Source organism: Salmo salar, chromosome ssa11 (assembly GCF_905237065.1).
Source record: "Salmo salar chromosome ssa11, Ssal_v3.1, whole genome shotgun sequence".
NCBI lineage: Eukaryota > Metazoa > Chordata > Actinopteri > Salmoniformes > Salmonidae > Salmo > Salmo salar.
The window spans coordinates 16,095,264-16,117,128 of NC_059452.1; the positions used below are offsets into that span (position 1 = coordinate 16,095,264).

At 41.5% G+C, this 21,865-nt stretch overlaps 1 protein-coding gene across 1 annotated transcript; it reads left to right on the forward strand.

Annotated features, from left to right (window-relative positions):
- Positions 1-774: 774 nt before the first annotated feature.
- Positions 775-21,652, forward strand: LOC106562148 (CTD small phosphatase-like protein 2-B). Its single transcript, XM_014126802.2, has 13 exons — positions 775-1,003; positions 8,039-8,229; positions 11,419-11,557; positions 11,725-11,889; positions 12,166-12,399; positions 12,518-12,611; positions 16,887-16,998; positions 17,415-17,501; positions 17,710-17,772; positions 17,889-17,968; positions 18,259-18,385; positions 18,533-18,628; positions 18,886-21,652. The coding sequence occupies exons 2-13, from the start codon at positions 8,062-8,064 to the stop codon at positions 18,949-18,951; spliced, it is 1,431 nt and encodes a 476-aa protein (XP_013982277.2). The 5' UTR covers positions 775-1,003; positions 8,039-8,061; the 3' UTR covers positions 18,952-21,652.
- Positions 21,653-21,865: the final 213 nt, after the last annotated feature.

Below are 21,865 nucleotides of genomic sequence, written 5' to 3' on the forward strand. Positions count from 1 at the left end.
CCTCTCTGTTGTAATAAAATCCACATCACCAGATTATCTTGATTCAGTTCAAATACCCATAAAGCCACCGTAACATTTCTAGTATTTTACTCGAATATCTTTTTTTTCAACATTCGTAAGCGTTATTAGTCTGCATAGAAGACCCCAAAAGATCAAGCAATTGCAAGTAAATACCCGGGAGGGAAGACGCCTCGAAAGGAACCACACGCATGGGTGCTCGGGGGATTTAGGACCAGGTAACGGTATGTACTGTCAGAGTATCTCTGGTACTGTACTGTTTTTCAAATAAAAGGGGTGTGAGTTCATGTGCCCAAGCAAAGGAAACATTGAGTTTTATTACGCTGGCCCGGGTTGAACCGGGCAATGGCCCGGCACACCATAGGGCGAATGCGGGAGGGTGGAGCGCCCTTCTCAAATCAAACAGTAATCTGCGCCGTTTGGTCATGTCAGCATGGTGCATCGTCCAGAAACATGCATCTCTTTTCCATCAAATAAAATGTTAGAATTCTCTAACTAGTTTTCATTGGGAAGGCAGGTAAATGGGTTTTATCCTAAGCAATCACTTTTGAATGTGAAAACACAAAACTCGACTTAGAACTCGTGCTTAATTAGTTACTTTTGTTTTGAGCCGACTTTGCTGTCCGCCAGAGCGGGGCACCTGGCTCACGCCCGGAAGCAGTCCGGTTCCAGAATGAATGCAATCACTTCACCCGAACAAATTCCTCTCACCGGGGTAACCCGGGGCAGATAAACGAAACACCTCATTGACGCCTCTGGCTCAAGCGGTCCTCTGTCATCCGGGTATCTGCCATCGAGCGAGTGTGGGTGAGGAGGCGGGAAATGGCGTCTGGAGCACATCGCAGTATCAGCTACTAGACCGTTCATAAAAACAGCAAAGCAGAGAGGAACCAAGAAAACGAAGAAGCAGCTGCTGTCCGCACCGTGGCAGCCAGCAGTGCTTGAGCAGTCAACTCGTTTTCTAGATACGGTGGAGTACTGTAAAGTAAGTAGGGATTATTTCAAGCGTCTTTCAGCATGTGTGAGTGACGTACAAATAAATATTTTCCTTTCTCGCCCCCAAGGCATGGACAAAAACAATCTACAGTAGCTAGCCAGCCAATTTGACCCTGTCTTGCTGCAATCTCGGCCTCCTGGTTTGCTAACATGTAACCATTTCGCAGCGGGAAATTACAGAATGTTTTTGTAAATGTTGGTTTGATTTCTTATACATTTACAACAGTCTTGGCTAACTCTTGCCTAAAACAGCTAATTGACTAGATCCATGTTGCCAAGCTAGGTAGCTAACTAATCAGCTAGCAAAGTTTGGCTAGTGCTAGCTAATTAAGTTTAGCTAATGTTAGCTAGCTAGTCAAATGTGCCTTTGGACAGAACAAGGGGCTAAATATTGCTTGTCCAGCCTCTCACAATCTACGTTTAATTTCATTAACTAGATGCTATAACAGCTAACAGCATAACCAAACAGCTAACATTTCTCAATTGAAAATGGACAGAGAAATGGCAGGTACAGTAACTAGTTAGCTAGGTACTGCATTTTTTTTTTGCTAGCTAGCGGGGTAGCCGCCACGGCTAGCTACCGTTAACTAACCTCGCGCCCTGCTCTCGATGTTTGTTACTTACTAGCAGCTTGCGAGCTCGCGTGATGTTTAGCTAGTTAGTTACTATTGGTACCCTGTTTTTACGGCCTACCTGGACACGAGTGGTCGGTAGCAAGCTTTAATTTCCCGCCCACTTTGTGTATGCAAGCCTGGTTAGCGCTGCCCGTCCATGGCCATTAGCAGAAGTTAGTTGGTTACGTTAGCTGTGGAACAAGTGCGAAAGCTTAACATGTTTTCTTTTGAATTTAACCAGCGTTGACCCATTACACGAAGGAATCAGAAACATGTTGAACGGTGACAATTCGTTTAACTTGCCAGAAGACAAACTTTGTCTAGTTAGCTAACTAGCTATTTCAATGAAGTGTGAGTGGTGTTGCTCGACCATCCCCTCATCTAACCATACCTTCCACATGTTATGTAACGATGCACCGCCACCACCAAACGATTAGTAGCGAGGGCGAATGAATGGGCTGCTGCAGTCACTATGGGTACTCTTTCTAGAGCCCCCAATTAAAGTCCAGGTAGCAACTAGACCAGTAAAAATACATGTTTTGTCATACCCGTAGTATGAAAAACCACAGCTTTCAGCCAATCGGCATTCAGGGCAATAATAGCAATAAGGCACCTCGTGGTATATGGCCAATATACCACTAGGGCTGTATCCAGGCACTCCGTGTTGCATCGTGCGTAAGAACAGCCCATGGTATATTGGACATATACTATACCCCCTCGTGCCTTACTGCTTAAATATACATGGGTTTTAACTCTAAAATATCTTTGTTTACAATTTATGCTCCCCACATATAAGGAACGCCCTGAAAGCAAGATTGTAATTTCTATGATTCATTTGGTGGAGGAACATATTGCCTGTAGCCTACTGTACACGGTGGGGGAACATATTGCCTGTAGCCTACTGTACACGGTGGGGGGACATATTGCCTGTAGCCTACTGTACATGGTGGAGGAACATATTGCCTGTAGCCTACTGTACATGGTGGAGGAACATATTGCCTGTAGCCTACTGTACATGGTGGAGGAACATATTGCCTGTAGCCTACTGTACATGGTGAGGAACATATTGTCTGTAGTCTACTGTACATGGTGGAGGAACATATTGTTAGTAGTCTACTGTACATGATGGAGGAACATATTGCCTGTAGCCTACTGTACATGGTGGAGGAACATATTGCCTGTAGTCCACTGTGCATGGTGAGCTGTAAGTGGCACTTCCACTTTTTAATATGGAAACTCATTTTCTAAAATATTCACAACATATTGTAATTGTGTCAATCTTTATAGAAGAAATGTAATTTAATCAATTATATGTGGAAATATGTATTTGTGTGAACATATTTGCGTGACCTAAACTAAAACATGTTAGTTTTCAGTGTTATTTAGATGATGTGAGCGAAATCTGTTATAGCTAGCTAACGTTAGCATAGCTCTTTCACTTACCTGCTTGACTTCCATGCTCACTGAAGCCCATGATGATGCTGGTGCTGCTGCCTGTTTTGAGATGCTTTAAAGCCACATTTATGGTAGGTGCACCATCCACTTTGAGAAGCAACTTCTTGCTGAAATACTCCTTCCATTGTTGATAGACGTGGAAGTTCTCAGGGATGAAATGTGACCTGCAGATTGAGTAAATGCCCAATTCGCCCAGTTTATTCCCTCTCATTAATCCCACTTTTTACAAAGTTTTACATTCATCGTGTGACGCTGACCGCGGGGCGTTGTGGTATTTTTTCCTGAAGTTAGTTTATTTGGAGAAGCTCTAAAAGTTGGGTTCGATCATCATTATAATTTAACAGTTTGTAATTTGGGAATGTTTTCTTGGGGTGCTCTAAATCTATATGCATTGAGAAGTAAGTGCTACACAACTTAAATTGTGCATCTGAGTTTGTGTCATCCTACATTAAAATATTGAAGTTGCCATATTTCATTATTTTAGGTTGTGGTACCTTCCTTGATGTGGACAATGTGTTACTACATTACACAAGCTCGCATTTTGAACACATATTGGTGAGTGACGTGGAGTGTTGGTGGTTAATCCAAACTGAATATTAATATTCAGTTTGGATACCAGATCAACTCAAGAATGGTCTTGATGCAAACAATTTAACTGAACTTTTCATGCACTCCTTGGAAAATTTGGTCATACTCTAGGGCAGGGCTATTCAACTGGCCGTTTATCAATTTAGATACATTTGATACATTTCTGAACATTCATATAAAAAGAAAAGCAAATCATTTCCAGCAAAAATTGGATTCTTAGTACCAAAAGGAGCCCTCGTTCAATATGCTCCAATGGGAGAAATGTTTTCCTGTAGTCCTGCCCGTTAAGTGCTGTCAATTAATATCACCTAACATACCCGTTACAGCCAATCAGCGCTGCTAACAGGGGTACAGGGTCTGTCTGCCCGCCCATCAGCTCTTTCACCACAGATGAGATCACTACACCAGAGCGTGTTTCGTGCTTAACTCGGCTGTGAGTTAAAAAACACTGGACTACCATTAACTTTATCCGTTCAACATCCTAGCCTGCAACATTGCTTGTTTTGTAGTCTGCTGAGAATCATGATCTACTTTTACGCAATGATGTTCGATGGCTAAGCAAGGGTAATGCTCTCGAGAGCATTATGTGATCTTTGGGAGGAGATGGTTGCTTTTCTCCGTGATTGCCGCCACAAGAAAGCCAACAAATATCTAGCGAAAATGCTTGAGGAGCTCGTATCATGTTTTGTTTTTGTGACGTCTTCAATCAATTGAATTGACTTAATTTGGGACTACAGGGGAGGGATGAGACAGCCATTGACATGATTGGTAAAACAGACTTTAAAAATGTTATTTTCTCCTGATTTTAATCTCAAACAAAACCTTCCATTTTCCCTTCACTGCGCAACTATATTCAGCCATTAGTACAAATCACTCCTGTGATGTTGGAGTCGTTAGATGAACTGAAAGCAAACTCATAAAATGTTGTTGTAAAGTTAGTCCCTACAGAGGTGGTGCTTTTTTATTAAGGCACCCATTCTGTACTGATGCGGTGGGGAGAGAGACTGCTCTGCGAAAACTAGTCATCTGAGATATACCATGTGTAGAAATAACAAAAGTAGACAGAGAAAATAATGAAGAAATTGAAAATGGGACAGAATTTGATGCTGGTTTTCTGAGATATGCTATGCATAAAAGGTTTCCTATGTGTAAATAAAACCAAAATGAAGCTATGCATGTAAAACAAACAGGAAAGTAGAAATTAATGAATGTGAATGCGGTAAACTGTGTTATAAGTACAAATGTGTTCCATTATTTAAACAATTTGATGAACTGAATTAGGCTGCTCTTAAAGCACTCAAAATGAACTTCTAGTGACATTTTTATTTAAGTGCTTCATAAGATTATAATATAAATAACCTTTTTCAAATTAGGCCCCGTAAGAATTTAGTTTAATAACCCTGCAGTAGGGTAAACTGAGCCACGATAAAATGAGGTAATGCCTGTTTACATTTGTAACAACTTACATCACGGTCACACCGCTGAGCTGTGTGTGCATGAGGCAATTTCAATGGTTCTCACACATCTTCCCCCCCAAAAAATGTTAACATTTGTTTTATAAAGCACTCTAGTATAATGGTGTGTGTGTGTAGCTAGCATCTAGCTACTATAGAGGTTGTTTTCTTTGTAGCATGTGTAACAGCTGGTTGTAATTTCAGAAATCTGGGTGCAGTGAAAATGGATAGTCTGTACTATACTTTTCTGAAATATAGCTTTATCCACAACCTTACTTGATGTGTGTATTATATATCCATAGATTTCCTTTGTTCTTAGAAAAAAAGAGAGAGAAATAAGGAAATCCTCTTCCCCGCAGTATAGTGTTTCTGGTGCAGCCTTGGGTTGTTGGAAGCTGTGAATGCGTCATGATTTGAGATGGTAAAAAATAGGCATGCTATAACTAGACAAACTGTGTGTATATATGTGTGATTCATCTTCATTGGCTCTTGCATCCATGCTGAGTTCTGCAGGCAAAATTGAAGCATGCCGTTTCTGCTGCATTGGTTTAGCCCAGGGGTATCAAACTCAATCAGCACAATGGCCATATTGAAGAAGAGAAAAACACAACAAATTTGCGTGCCAGACATAGCCTATTGTTTGTTTTTACAAAAAAACGTGCCTACAACCGCGACCCAAACTGGCCATTTTTTTTCTCAAAAAAAATATGGCTCTTAATATTAACCACTTATGTACATAGGATGCTTTTATAGCATCTTAACATATTAAATAATATTTGTCCAGCCTTTGCTGCTATGCTTGCAGATGTGATTTAACTCCAAATAACAAAAACCTAACTAGGTGGTTGTAGCCTAGCCTACTGCTCAGATGTTGTCATAGGCCTACATTTCTCCTTTGCATGGTGTTTTATTGAAAGGTTTGGCTTTTTGGTTATTCATTCTTACTCTTAAAAAAATAAAAGCCAACAAAGATGACGTTTTCTGTAGGCTACCGCAATGATCAGTTGGGACTGACACTTAGCATGGCCTACCACACCTTTAAACTTTCGGTCCGGTAGATTCGGTCACTGCCATTTAGTGATATGATACAGCATGCAGGCTTGTGTGTGTGTGTTTGTGTGTGTGGCAATGCACTGCTGTTTGGCATGTTGGCAGTGCTTCCTGTGACTTGTAGTGCAGTGCATCATGGGCGGTATGGAAGTGGGCCAAAATGAATTGACACCCCAAATCAGTGCGTCGGATGGATTCGGTCCGCGGGCCTTGTTTGATGCCTGGCTTAGCCTAACCGAGAGCTAGGTCGTTCCTTCATTCGTAAATAATCATATTTACTGGCTATATTATTATTATTATTATCTAGGCGTAACATTTTTTTAGTCTCTGGATTTGAAGCTATTTTTAATCTCTGATTTGTAGCTAACCTCTCCATAGCGGCATTGCATTGCTCACACTGGCACCCCTGTGCCCATGGGGCTTGCAGTCATTACAAGGACACTAATGCTGTCATATTACGTCAATAGTACCGCGTAACATCCCCGTTATGCTAGTTCAACATAACAGCTATTGCTTCGTCACGGTGAAGATTGTAGTGTTGAAGGCACATGCGTTCCCCGAATCCCTGCCCTGTAATCAACTGCTAATTTAATTTGGGTAATAAAAGAAAAAATTGTCCCTCACACATTTTGACAAGGGATGGAAACTTTACATTAGTGACTGAAAAAAAGGGATAGTGTGTTCACATTCCTCAAGGTTTATCTGAGATGTAAATGGACTTTGTTAGGATCTGTTGAGAAAGTGTGTTCACTGTTTAGACCAGGCCCCATGGTAATGTAATGCAGATGTAGTGAAGCAGTGGGTTTCTCTGCAGTGCAATGGGAGTGGTGGATAGAGAGGGCTCTGTGTCCGCTGTCTGGCATGGTGCCAGATAGGTCCTGGACATGTCTGAACACATTTTCAGACAGTTATGTAATGTAGGATGCTGACCAAAACTTGCTTTGCAAAATGCACTTTATTCAAGAATTTCCTCGAGCTTGCGCGCGTCAATGGGTGTCTGTGTAGCCAAGTGCGACAATAGAACCTGCTTCTATTTTAGATGCGCGAAGCGCTGCAAGTACCGCCTCTCCTCATTGGTGTTTAGGAGCATACTAACCCACGTGAGTGATTTGAAAGAAGAACGAGGTCCACACTCCAGTCGGTTGTAGTAATGCACCTTGAAGTTGGTTGCCACTGCTATATAAAATCCACAGAGAAATGAACAAGGAGTGATGAATCAAAGAACACGTTAATTTGTGGTTTCCCCTTTTTTATCTGTGAAATTGTTGAAGACAACCTACGATTATTACTCACAATGGGTGAAATTGCAGGTGCAGAGCTGGTTTGGTCAGCATGTAAGAGTAAGTACAGGGGGGGATTGTGCTCCTTGAGAGAAGAGAGCTGTGGTTACTTACAGTAAATCACTTTCCTTGTGCATGTTTTTTTTTTCGTTAATGAAACCCATAGGGCCATCTTATCTCTGTCTTCATACTTTTTGATCAATTTGTCCCGTCAGTTGTTAGATAAACACGTTCACTGAAATAGTCTTGACTACTCAGTTGTCGGGTCGTGTGATGGGTCTTTGGCTCACAGAGGCAGCAATGATGTACTGTGATGCAAAGGAAATGGTGTCTTGAATGCAACCAGATGTTAGCAGCAGCAGCAGCACTTTTTCTGCTGGTGTTTTTTGTTCACTGAGTTTTCAAATCACCAGCTTGTCCACGCCTTTTTAGCTGTTAAGCTGTATGTTATGTGGACGTATGAAGAGGGGGAAAATCAGGTCTTACACTAACAGTTTTTCCCTCTTTCTCTCTCGTCCCACCCAATCTCCCCCCATTTGTCTGCTTTTGCCCATCAACCCGCTTTGCCCTGTCTGTCCTCCAGTCTTACATGTGGCTCTTAAAACAATGAGGCTGAGAATGCGGAAGGCATCTCAGCAGTCGAGCCCTACACATGCGCCCCGCCCATCCCGGACCAAGCGGAGGCATTCAGAAGTGGAGGAGTGCACGCCGACAGGTGGCGGGAGAGGCCTGCTGTCCACCATTAAGAAATTAATCAGAGGAAATGCTGTCAAGGTGAGCCGTCTCTCTGTTATCTGTCTCCGAAATGGCATCCTATTCCCTATATAGTACACTACTTTTGACCAGAGCCCTGTGAGTCTTGGTTGAAAGTAGGGCACTATATAGTGAATAGGGTGCCATCTCGGCATGGTAACACCCCTCGAACATTCCACAGCTGTTTGATCACTAAAGTTACATGCAGTCCTTAGTTTAACATCTTAGCAACGTGTTGTGTAAGCAGCACCTTTTTGCGCACCCCCCACACACACACACACACACACACACCCTAGACCTTTACTTCTTAAATCTGGACGGGGCTAAATAAAGTCTGTTTCAGTACCCCCAGTGTCATGTTTCCCTAGAAATGCATGGTGGATTGCAGCAGTTTATCTTAGAACTCCAGCAGTGTTGTAATTTTAGTGGTGGCTATAGAGATTGTAGAAGGATAGTAGGTAGTGGGGCTGCATGATTTGAAAAAAATTAAATAATAATAATTGCAATTTTTGGGGGGCCGATTGCATTGCAATTTTCTAACACATGGGTAAAAACTTGGTAATTCCATCAGACATGTTTAAAACACGTGTCTGGGTAGAAAACATCATTTCTAAAATGAGATTGAGTTAATACATACTGTGCTAAATGAATACAAAACCAAATTAAGCAAATATTTTCCAACATTGAAATATGATGATAGGATTACTACACCTACATATTAACAAACCTAATTTAACATGATCATCAATCTATAGCAGGGTTCCCCAATTGGCAGGTCAGATTTGGCTTGCAGGTGGTTTCATTTGTTTTCTGAGCCCCCAAAAATGTAATTGTTGGACATAATAGACTGTAAAAACACCAGGAAATCAGCTCCAAGTGATTTTAATTTAGGAAATATTTTTTTAAGTATTCCCACGCATAGTAGTGAGATGTGAAGGTATACAAATGTAAACCGTTTGAAATTGTGTTTTAGTCATATTATATATTTTTGGAGCTTATTGTGGTCAATTTGCAGCCTACAAATGATTTGTAATTATGTTCTTGCCCCCTGACCATCCACTGAAGAATAAATTATCCCACGGCTGAATCTAGTTGATGATCCTTGAAATATAGTGTGCTATAAGTTTAGCATGTTGTTCATTTAACCAATGAATAACATCAGTTCCTATTTTACCATGGAGTTCTTCAAGTTAATTATTTAAAGCTAAGTTCATTATTTATTCAGCCAGCCATAGGCTGCAGATGGAATTGGAAGCTTATGATTGTATGTATAAGTAGGCTGAATCATCATTATAAGTCAAAGTTCATTTAACAACATACCAATTTACAAGGTGCAGTCTGGTCGTCATTCAACGCGATGGCCTTCACCATGTGTGCACTGTGATCGTTATGCACACTTAATGCTCCTCGTTCAGGCCCCAAGCGGCTAAATCTTCTTTGCTGCTGGGGCGGCAGCGTAACCTAGTGGTTAGAGCGTTGGGCTAGTAACCGGAAGGTTGCAAGTTCGAATCCCCGAGCTGACAAGGTACAAATCTGTCGTTCTGCCCCTGAACAAGGCAGTTAACCCACTGTTCCTAGGCCATCATTGAAAATAAGAATTTGTTTTAACTGACTTGCCTAGTTAAATAAAGATAAAATAAATTTAACCCCAGAGCTATGTTTTTTTTTTCTTGTGATCTCTGGGGAAGTAGCCTATGATGTTTGCAAGCACGGACCTTTCAGTTGGAACTCCTTATCAATAAAATGTAGCCTAATGTAGGGCTTGGTTGTTATATTAGTGATGGGGGGATAATTACATATTGGGTTATTTGTAACGCTATATCGTATTGTTTTGACCATTACAATATTATTTTTGCTCTAGTTGGCTGTACTTGCACAAACTCCAGTATTTTCCCTTCATAGCTCGTTCGATATCTTTTTAAACAATTTTAGTTTTTCAGCACTTTTATTTCCTTGACTGCTCAACTCGTTTTCTCATGGCTCTCTTATCCCTCTGCAGCAGACATATGGTAAGCATTATGTTTGGAACATTGAATCGCAATAAAATCAGTGTCGAATCACAGTACATATCGTATCGACACCTAAGTAGAGTGATAATATCGCATTGTGAGGTCCCTGGCAATTCCCATCCCTATGTTATACTAGACCATAATACAACTGTGTTGTAATCATGTGAGCTCTGTTTCAACTTATCCCTTAATTTTGCTATACAGCGTTGAGATGGTGACTTGAGAGACAGAATCTTGTGTCCTGTCCAGCTTGTTTATCATCTTTTTTTATATATAATCTTTGCTGACTAAATGTGAACCATGTCTTTGGCTATGTGATAGCCTCTGGGTGATTTCTATGTGTCTGCGGGATGTTTTTTCATAGGGCCCTTGTCAATTCCTGTTTAACATAGGTGGCTGAGGGGCATTGCTGCTGTCGGGCGTTTTTATTTATTTATTTTTTTCACCATGCAATCTTCATGAAGTAGGGGATGGTTCTTCAAACGATTGAATGCATTTGTTGTGTTGTTGCTAAAACTCTGAGGCACTTTTTGCACAACATGCATTTGGTTGACAACGGTTTGCCTGTAGCTGGAATACTGCCATGCCACTGAAGATGCGCCCTTTGACACCAAATCGCTGTTCTTGTTAGCATTAGCAGCACTCATGTTTCCGACAAACTGAGGTAAAGCCCATTCTCTCCTCACCAGCATCTAACTGCGTGCTCTGTGGGATGCTTATGATTAGCCAGCATGCCTTACAGAGAGTGAGAGCCCGCTTGTGATTGGTCAGCATCCTCTGTGCATGTAGAGAGTGAATGGAGTCTAGGGAATCTTATTGGAGAAGGTACCGTAGTCTAGAGTGTCAAAGAAAGTAGAGAATCGCAGCCTCTTGTGATATGGATATTGCACATCAATATCGCAATTTCTTCCTGAATTCAATTGATCGTGCAGCCCAAGTAGGTAGCTAGGGTTGGCTGATACAGTATTTCAGGAGAGAAATAATCCCCCTGGGAAGGCATATGGGTTCTTTGTCTTGGGACATTGTCACTTGGCGTACTACAAGTCCATTGTACATCCAACCAGATATGAGTCAGAATTCCTTTGGCCTTCTGCTAGTGGGTAGATTCAAAATTAAATGTTGGGAATACTTTAAGATTTTTCTTTATTCTAAAGTTATACTCCTCCCATCAGTTCTGATATGAGTTGTGTTTCTACTTCAGGTAGAGCAGGAGAACCCAGCAAAGAAGACACGGCTCACCTGCGACGTAGACGACAACCTGATCTCTTCCACACCGCAAGGTGGCGATGCCCCCAGGAGGACAATCTCCAGGGTCAGCAGGAGGAACTCGGTCAACGGGGGTGAGTTTGGAAAAAGAATGGAGGATTAATTGAAAGACCGGAGCGAAACGTTATTCTGTTCAGTAATCATACCTTGCACACCAACAAGCCTTTTTACAGGAGTTTTGCATGCCTTGATAAAGCGACATATCATGTTGTCCTTACCTGCTCCTCACCCTAAACCACAGAAGCAACAAACCATGACACGAACCATGACACGAGTAGTAAGCCTGTGAAGCCCAATGGGAAGCTGGAGGAGGCGGCAGAGACTTTGACCAGTCCGCCTAGAACCACACTCCTGGGAACCATCTTCTCTCCAGTCTTCAACTTCTTCTCACCAGCAAATAAAAATGGTAATACCCCAAAATGATTTGAGGTCGAAGAGTGCCAACTACTCTGCAGAAACTTGACTTGAAATATGTTAGATTGGCCTACATTGTTCCATGTTTGTCTCTACTCCCTGCACTGGTAATGGCCTACTATATTACCTCGGTCTTCATTCTACCTTGTATGATGTTTATTTGTATGTTATTGTATTTTTTTAAATATTGTGGTCAAATCTAACTTCCCTGCAAAACTACAGTAATAAGTAGTATAAATATAATATAGTAATCTAATGTAATTTTCAGCCACGTCAGGTTCGGACTCCCCAGACCAGGCATTGGAGGCTGAGGAGATCGTCAAGCAGCTGGACATGGAGACGGTGGAGGAGACCCCCACCTGCACTGCCACCTCCACTGAGGAAGTGTGTACGACTATGCCCCTTTACTCCAGCAACATGCTGCGGCCCCCACACCCTCCAGAAGTGCCTGTCGAGGAAGAAGAGGTCGTCACAGACACAACAGACATGCCTCCTCTCACAGGTAGCTGGAGATAAAGAAATGTCTTCTTGGTGTAGAGTCCATGTCATTATGGACGAGGATCATGCTCACTTCTCTCTCCTGCCCATTTCTCTTGGTCTCCTCCTTCCTAACCTCTCAGCCCCAGACGCCCCTCCAGAAGGAGGCTATGTGGAGGCACAGCCCACAGCCCCTGCAGAGGGGACATACGAGGAGGACTGGGAGGTCTTTGACCCGTAAGTACAAATCTGCTCCCTCTATGCAAAATATTCCAGCCTTAGTTAAGGCCAAAATATGAATATTTAGAATTAATTTTGATCTTGTGAATACAAAAAAGGAAAATGTACTGAACAAAAATATTAACTCAACATGCAACAATTTCAAAGCAAAACAGTTAATTTAAGGTAATCAGTCAATTGAAATCAATTCATTAGGCTCTAATCTGTGGATTTCACATGACTAGGAATACAGACATGCAACTGGGTCACAGATAACCAAATAAATAGTAGGGTGTGACCACTATTTGCCTCATGCAGCGCGACACATCTACTTTGCATAGAGTTGATCAGGCTGTTGATTATGGCCGGTTGTCCCACACCTCTTCTATGATTGTGCGAAGTTTCTGGATATTGGCGGGAACTGGAACACACTGTCATACACGTCAATCCAGAGCATCCTAAACATGCTCAATGGGTGAGTATGCAGGCCATGGAAGAACTGGGTTGTGAATTATGCTCAAACATGAGGTGATGGCAGCGGCTGAATGGCACAACAATGGGCCTCAGGATCTTGTCACGGTATCTACAGTGCATTTGGAATGTATTCAGACCCCCTTCCCTTTTTCCACATCTTGTTACGTTTCAGCATTCTAAAATGGATGAAGTAAAAAAAAAATTAAAAAAAAGTTCCTCGTTAATCTACATACAATACCTCATAATGACAAAGCGAAAACAGGTTTTTAGATATTTTTGCAAATGTATTACAAATTAAAAAACATACCTTATTTACATAAGTATTCAGACCTTCAGAAAATTGAGCTCCCGTGCATCCTGTTTCCATTTAACATCCTTGTTGTTTCTACAACTTGATTGGAGTCCACCTGTGGTAAATTCAATTGATTGGACATGATTTGGAATGGCACACACCTGTCTATATAAGGTCCAACAGTTGACAGTGCATGTCAGAGCAAAACCCAAGCCATGAGTTTGAAGGAATTGTCCGTAGAGCTCCGAGACAGGATTGTGTTGAGGCACAGATCTGGGGAAAGGTAGCAAAAAATGTCTACAGCATTGAAGGTCCCCAAGAACACAGTGGCCTCCGTCATTCTTAAATGGAAGAAGTTTGGAACCACTAAGACTCTTCCTAGAGCTGGCTGCCCTGCCAAACTGAGCAATCGGTGGAGAAGGGCCTTGGTCAGGGAGGTGACCAAGAACCCGATGGTCACTCTGACAGAGTTCCTCTGTGGAGATGGGAGAACCTTCCAGAAGGACAACCATCTCTGCAGCACTCCACAAATCAGGCCTTTTATGGTAGTGGCCAGACAGCAGCCACTCTTCAGTAAAAGACACATGACAGCCCGCTTGGAGTTTGCCAAACGGCACCTAAAGGATTCTCAGACCATTAGAAACAAGATTCTCTGGTCTGATGAAGATTGAACCAAGATTGAACTCTTTGGCCTGAATGCCAAGCGTCACGTCTGGAGGAAACCTGGCACCATCCCTACGTTGTAGCATGGTGGTGGTAACATCATGCTGTGGGGATGCTTTTCACCAGCAGGGACTGGGAGACTAGTCAGGATTGAGGGAAAGGTGAACGGAGCAATGTGCAGAGAGCTCTTTGATGAAAACCTGCTCAGGACCTCAGACTGGGGCGAAGGTTCACTTTCCAACAGGACAACGACCCTAAGCACACAGCCAAGACAACACAGGAGTGGCTTCGGGACAAGTCTCTGAATATCCTTGAGTGGCCCAGCCAGAGCCTGGACTTGAACCCGATCAAACATCTCTGGAGAGACGTGAAGATAGTTGTGCAGCGACGCTCCCCATCCAACCATCCAATCCTCAAGAGGATCTTCAGAGAATAATGTGAGAGACTCCCCAAGTACGTGAGTGTGTGTGTGAAGCTTGTAGCGTCATACCCAAGAAGGCCGAAGGTGTTTCAACAAAGTTCTGAGTAAAGGATCTGAATACTTATGTAAATGTGATAATGTAATCCATTTTAGAAGGCTGTAATGTAACAAAATGTGGAAAAAGTCAAGGGGTCTGAATACTTTCCGACTGTACCATATGTGCAGGCTGTATCACATCCGGCCGTGATGGGAGTCCCATAGGGCGGCGCACAATTTGGCTCAGAGTTGTCCTGGATTGGCTGTCATTGTAAATAAGAATTTGTTCTTAACTGACTTGCCTACTTAAATAAAAGTGCATTCAAATTGCCATTGATAAAAATGCAATTGTCTTAGTTGTCCGTAGTAAACAATGTTGACATTGGAAAACCGCTCGCCCACACAACGCAATACATGTGGTCTGTTGAGGCCGGTTGGACGTTCTGCCAAATTCTCTAAAACGATGTTGGAGACAATTTCTCTACCATAAACTAACATGAAATTCTGGCAACAGCTCTGGTGGACATACAGTTGAAGTCGGAAGTTCACATACACTTATGTTGGAGTCGTAAACTCGTTTTTCAACCACTTCACAAATTTCTTGTTAACAAACTATATTTTTGGCAAGTCGGTTAGGACATCTACTTTGTGCATGACACAAGTCATTTCTCCAACAATTGTTTACAGACAGATTATTTCAATTATAATTCACTGTTTCACAATTCCAGTGGGTCAGAAGTTTACATACACTAAGTTGACTGTGCTTTTAAACGGCTTGGAAAATTCCAGAAAATGATGTCATGGCTTTAGAAGCTTCTGATGGGCTAATTGACATAATTTGAGTCAATTGTAAGTGTACCTGTGGATGTATTTCAAGGCCTACCTTCAAACTCAGTGTCTCTTTGCTTGACATCATGGGAAAATAAAAATAAAAATCAGCCAAGACCTCAGAAAATAAATTGTAGACCTCCACAAATCTGGTTCATCCTTGGGAGCAATTTCCAAACACCTGAAGGTACCACCTTCATCATTATAAACACCATGGGACCATGCAGCCGTCATACCGCTCGGGAAGGAGATGTGTTTGATCTCCTAAAGGTGAACGTACTATGGTGCGAAAAGTGCAAATCAATCCCAGGACAACAGCAAAGGACCTTGTGACGATGTTGGAGGAAACCAGTACAAAAGTATCTATATCCACAGTAAAACGAGTCCTATATCAACATAACCTGAAAGGCCGCTCCGCAAGGAAGATGCCGCTGCTCCAAAACCGCCATTAAAAAAGCCAGACTACGGTTTGCAACTGCAGATGGTGACAAAGATCGTACTTTTTGGAGAAATGTCCTCTGGTCTGATGAAACAAAAATAGAACTGTTTGGCCATAATGACCATCGTTATGTTTGGAGGAAGAAGGGGGATGCTTCCAAGCTGAAGAACACCATCCCAACCGTGAAGCATGGGGTGGCAGCATCATGTTGTGGTGCTTTGCTGCAGGAGGGACTGGTGCACTTCACAAAATAGATGGCATCATGAGGGAGGGAAATTATGTGGATATATTGAGGCAACATCTCAAGACATCAGTCAGGAAGTTAAAGCTTGGTCGCAAATGGGTCTTCCAAATGGACAAAAGTTGTGGCAAAATGTCTTAAGGACAACAAAGTCAAGGTATTGGCGTGGCCATCACAAAGCCCTGACCTCAATCCTATCATTTGTGGGCAGAACTGAAAAAGTGTGTGTGAGCAAGGAGGCCTACAAACCTGACTCATTTACACCAGCTCTGTCAGGAGGAATGGGTCAAAATTCACCCAAGTTATTGTGGGAAGGCAATGCTACCAAATACTAATTGAGTGTATGTACATTTCTGACCCACTGGGAATGTGATGAAAGAAATTAAAGCTGAAATAAATCATTCTCTACTATTATTCTGACATTTCAAGACAGGGAATTTTTACTAGGACTAAATGTCAGGAATTGTGAAACTGAGTAACTGTATTTGTAAATTTCCGACTTCAACTGTACCTGCATGCCAATTGCACGATTCCTTAACTTGAGACATCTGTGGCATTGTTGTGGCAACTGCACATTTTAGAGTTGCCTTTTGTCCCCAGCTCAAGGTGCACCTGTGTAATGGTCATGCTATTTAATCAACTTCTTGATATGCCACACCTGTCAGGTGGATGGATTATCTTGGCAAAGAAATGCTCACTAACAGGGATGTAAACAAATTTGTGCACAACTTGAGTATTAAGCTTTTTGTGCTCATTGATCTTTTATTTCAGCTCATGAACCATGGGACCAACACTTTACATTTTGCGTTTTATATTTTTGTTCAGTGTTTTTTATTTTTTTGTGATTTCATTGAAAGTCCTGTATTTACCTTTGAATGGTTTGATTTGGGTTTGTCCAGGTATTTCTTCATCAAGCATGTACCTCCACTGACTGAGGAACAGCTGACCAGGAAGCCTGCTCTCCCACTAAAGACCCGCAGTACACCAGAGTTCTCCCTGGTTCTCGACCTGGTGAGTGATGATTACATGGTGCTCTTCAATCCGACATCTGCATTGGCCGTGCAGTTTTTACAGTGGTACGGCCTCTGCAGAAGGCAGGGCATTCACACTACTTGCGCTTCCCGGAGCAGCTCAAAACTGTTGTGGAGGAAGTGAGTTTGTTTATACAGGATGGACCCCCCCACCTGCCGTCAACCAATCATGTCAATGCGAAGCTATACGGAGCCCTCGGCATTGTTACAAAATTTGGGAGGCTCAATTTGTCCTCTGCATACCTCTGGCGGTTCCGCAATTGTCACACCGTCCGTATGGAGCCTCCGACCCACATTTTTCAGATCAAGCATACTTTTACTGTAAATGGTACATCCACTTAACTGGTATTGTTATGGTGGTTTGCAACTTACAACTATTTTTGTGATTCCTACCAGGATGAGACATTGGTGCACTGTAGCTTGAATGAGTTGGACGATGCAGCACTTACCTTCCCGGTCCTGTTTCAAGATGTAATTTACCAGGTATACAGAAGTCCTTGAGATTTGATATTGAGGAGTTTCTATTTTAAATGGGACATATTTAAGCATTTTACTTTTCCACCAGAGGGTGCAAAAGCTGTGCCATTGTAGACAGCCACAGGTGAAAGTCGGAGATGCAGAATCAGTTTCTAGGAGAAACGGAGGCCTCTGAATACTTTGTACAAATAACTGATACTTTGCTTGTGTGCAGGTGTATGTGCGTTTAAGGCCGTTCTTCAGAGAGTTCCTGGAGCGCATGTCTCAAATCTATGAGGTAAACTGGGCTTCCTTTTCTCCTATTTAATTGTAACAGTATATGGAAAGAGTACAGTTGCATGCATTAAGATGCTCTGAAATGAGAAACGTATTCAGTTGTCTTTTCCTCGTTAGATCATTCTCTTCACTGCCTCAAAGAAGGTTTATGCAGACAAGTTGCTCAACATCTTGGATCCCAAGAAACAGTTGGTTAGGTAAGTTAAATGTTTATTTCTACCCCTTCATTTAGATGCATTGGAAGTTGTAACCGCTGTGTTTTTTGTAATAGAATACCAAGCCTTAGCTTTGACATGCATGTATAGTGTTCTGTTTGCATGAGGTTGCTGTGTCTGTTGATTGTGGTTTTGGGGCTGGGCAATGGACACGTGCATGTGTCTGCACCTGCATGTGATGTTCAGTTGTCAACGTTGTGGTTTGACTGAATTATTCTTAAACAGACCTTTAGACTTAACAATTGATTTATTTTCCTCTCCACTAACCCTAGACACAGGTTATTTCGTGAGCATTGTGTCTGCGTACAAGGGAACTACATCAAGGACCTGAACATCCTTGGAAGAGACCTGTCCAAGACCGTCATCATTGACAATTCACCACAAGCCTTTGCATATCAGGTGAGCCTTTCGGTCCCAAGGGACATCTGTAACCCAACCTAGCACAGCGTAATTAAGCCTATTGTTCTCATTTTAAATGATATTCACAGAATTGATATATGCTGTTGTACAATCCAATACAGAGTATACCTTCCTATGTCCCTACAGCTTTCCAATGGGATTCCCATTGAGAGCTGGTTCATGGACAAAAATGACAACGAACTCCTGAAGCTTGTCCCGTTCTTGGAGAAGCTTGTTGAGCTGGTACATACAAACTACATTTTACGTGTTTTACTCATGCTTGGATAGTAATAATTTGTTTATTTCTAAGTCATACATGCTTGAGCTGTCATTGACATGTGCTTTGCGATGCCCCCAACATTCATTTTTAGTAGCATGCTACCAAAGTCTTTTACAAAATGAAATGGTCTCGCCACTAACAGAGAAATCATCTCTTTAAATCATTGGTTTAGGTTCATATCCCTGTGGTATTAATATGGTCTCTGTCTCCTGTGCTCCAGAATGAGGATGTGAGGCCACATGTTCGAGAACGGTTTCGTCTGCACGAGCTTCTTCCCCCAGACTAATCCCTGGAACAGACGGACAGAAGAGATAACGAGTGATTGAATAAACCAACACAGACATGTAAAAAGCCCTCTTTGGATTACAACATTGCCATTACTGTCGAAGGTTTCACTTCTCCCTCTTTTTACCCCACATAGTTTTTTTTTTTTCATCGATAACGACAATGCAAAGTCAAATTTTTGAAGCAACATCTGGTTAAAAATAATTTACAAAGCCACAGGTTTAGATCACATTACTGTGGGCAAGATCAAGAAGGCTCCTCCTTTTGACTGGCTTTTTTCAGGAGCAGTTTCTTTCTCCCTGCTTCCTAGCGGAGGGGCCAAGGTGCTGTCTGGACAATGTGTTAGCTGACAGAGAAGAGGGTTATACTTGCTCCCTTTGGTGCTTTCATGGGACTGTTGACAGTGACACTCATTGGCTACAGACCAATTTGAACAGGAATGGCCAGTAAAGTGTGTGTGGGTACATAGCTTATCTTTTCTTTCCAGCTTGGGGTTTTTACAAACTTTTTACCAGTAGCCTATAGGATCTCATTATGCATTCCTCTAGCTGAATTTCTTTGTTTTGTAGACACTTGTCACCGCAATGTGTTATATTACCCAATTTCACGATGTTGCATTTGCTTTTTTCTGCCTATGTTTTATGTAGGTGTTCTCCAAGGCTATTGATTGGAAAATAACATTGATGTTATGGTAGGATATCCCCACGCTATGTCAAATCAAATTGAACAAATTCACAGCTTCCTGTATAATTTGTACTTCTGTTTAAACAATAGTTGGCTTTGTTTGAATAGGACACTTTGCCAATCAATCAATTAGTAAAATTTTCAAGAAATTTGCATCAAGGGACAGAGTTCGTTTGACTAAATGTTCCCCACTTCTCAAGCGATGTGTTATTGACATTTTTTCTTTTATAGTAACATTTTTATTGCTCATTGATTTTATTTCAATGTATTTGTACTCAACCAAGGTTTTATTTTTATGGATATGTCTAGTATTGAATTATAACTCATGTAGATTTCACCCCTGTCTGTTACTGGGGGCATATAGATGGATGGATGGCTGGGTCCTGAAACAGCCCAATGTGTAGCACCACCAGCATATAAACAGCAAGCCTCGTCACTGTGGTATAAACTCAACCTGCCTACTAGTTTTTTGTTTGTTTTAGGAATTGGTTTTATTATATGGCTTTAAAGCCTTTTTAAATGCAGTAGAAAGAAGAAGCGTTATTGGAGAACCTTGTTATGAATGTCTGGATGTTTCTGTCCAGACTTGGGAGAGTTGTAGAGAAATATACCGTGATGCATTGTCAGATATTGTACTTGTTAATTAATGTGGCCTAACCAGATCATTAGACACTTTATTGATGACAAACTGTAAGGAAAAAATTACACCTAAAACGGTCACCGTACCATGTCCATTCGGCCCTTTTGTTGATATTATGGACTTGTACATTAGCTGGTCATGTATATGGTGCCATACAAACCTCCTTCCAAACATGATCAAACATCCCCACCCATGTCATCTCTTTTTCTTCTCTCGTTGGAAGTGTTTAAGTCGGAGACAATCAAGCCTCTAATTTCAAAACACTCAAATCGGAAAGGAAATTCTGGTCCGTTTGCTCTGTTTTTGTTCTAAATTGAATTGTGCCCTGCGAACAAAGTTGTTAGGTGAATCCAACTGTGCCCTATCCCAGCTAATCATGCATGTCATTTTGCCAAACATCTGAAGGACTGAGGGTAAAAACCCTGTAGAATACCAGTTGTCCTAGCCTGCTCTCTCATTGCCTTTCTGGAAATCATCACCCTATAAAACTGAACTGACAGACGAGTTACACTACAGGGCACATCATTTAAAAAAAATTTTTTTTGCCAATGCTAAATATTTCCAGACTATGAATGTAATTTTCTTTCCACACTTGATCCCAAAATGGGGGGGAATTAACAAATCAAAAGTCCATGATCCAAAGGATCTATCAATTTCTTCGATTTTTGCTGCTTTGAACAGTGCACAATGAGTAATTTCTTTTTCACCATTATAAAAAATATATATAAATAATGAATACCCTATTCTATAGCATTTTCAAATATGCAACCCTATCCATACCCACTTTAGCGGTTGGTTGAGAGTTGGCCCCATAAGCCTGACATGGCCCCTAGGAGGATGAACCTGCTCCTTAAAGGGGGCCTGGCACTTTTCTATCAAGGGAGAGCTTACTTTGTAATTGTGTAAGGATGGGCTATTTGACATGTGCATCCAGTTCATTTTTATGTGAATTATACCTGTTTTATTGTACAATGGATATTGTACAATACATGCAGCTTTGTGTTAAAAGAAAATCCTTAAAGGAAAGTATTTTTTATTTCAAAAGGCATGTCATCTACTTTTTAAATGTATTCATTAAGATTTAACTTTACATCAGATGGAGTGTTTTTCTTACAAATATCTGTGTATGTTTAGTTAGGGCAGTGTCACTGAACTGTTAGAAACCTAGCATGTATGTAGAGAATCTTGTTTTGTGGGGAAGTCCTGAATTAAATTTTAATCTTGGCACTTTTTCTGCAGAAAAGAGCAACTGTGTTAATTAACTTTTTCAATTTCCGTTAAGGTGTATTTAAAATGTATTTTCAAATTACATCTTTGTTAACCATGTTGTAAAATGTACATACCAAATTGTATTGAACAAAGTTTTAAAGTTAAACCATCCAGCATGCTGTTTTTCTTTCCTATTGAACATGGTATTGTAACTCTTGGTAGTTTGTTTTCACTTGATTATCTCTAGATCAGGGTTTCCACAAACTCTGTCCTTGGGATCCCCTGGGTGGAAGTTATGGTTTTTGGCCTAGCACTACACAGCTGATTTAAAATCATCAAAGCTTGATGAGTTCTTTAAATCAGCTGTGTAGCGCGAGGGCAA

Excerpts from the sequence above, each read along its gene's own strand:
- LOC106562148 (XM_014126802.2), top strand. The coding sequence starts at position 8,062 with ATGAGGCTGAGAATGCGGAAGGCATCTCAGCAGTCGAGCCCTACACAT. Across the intron at positions 11,558-11,724 it reads GAGGAACTCGGTCAACGGGG|AAGCAACAAACCATGACACG; the intron begins GTGAGTTTGGAA and ends CCTAAACCACAG. Across the intron at positions 17,773-17,888 it reads GCATGTCTCAAATCTATGAG|ATCATTCTCTTCACTGCCTC; the intron begins GTAAACTGGGCT and ends TTTCCTCGTTAG.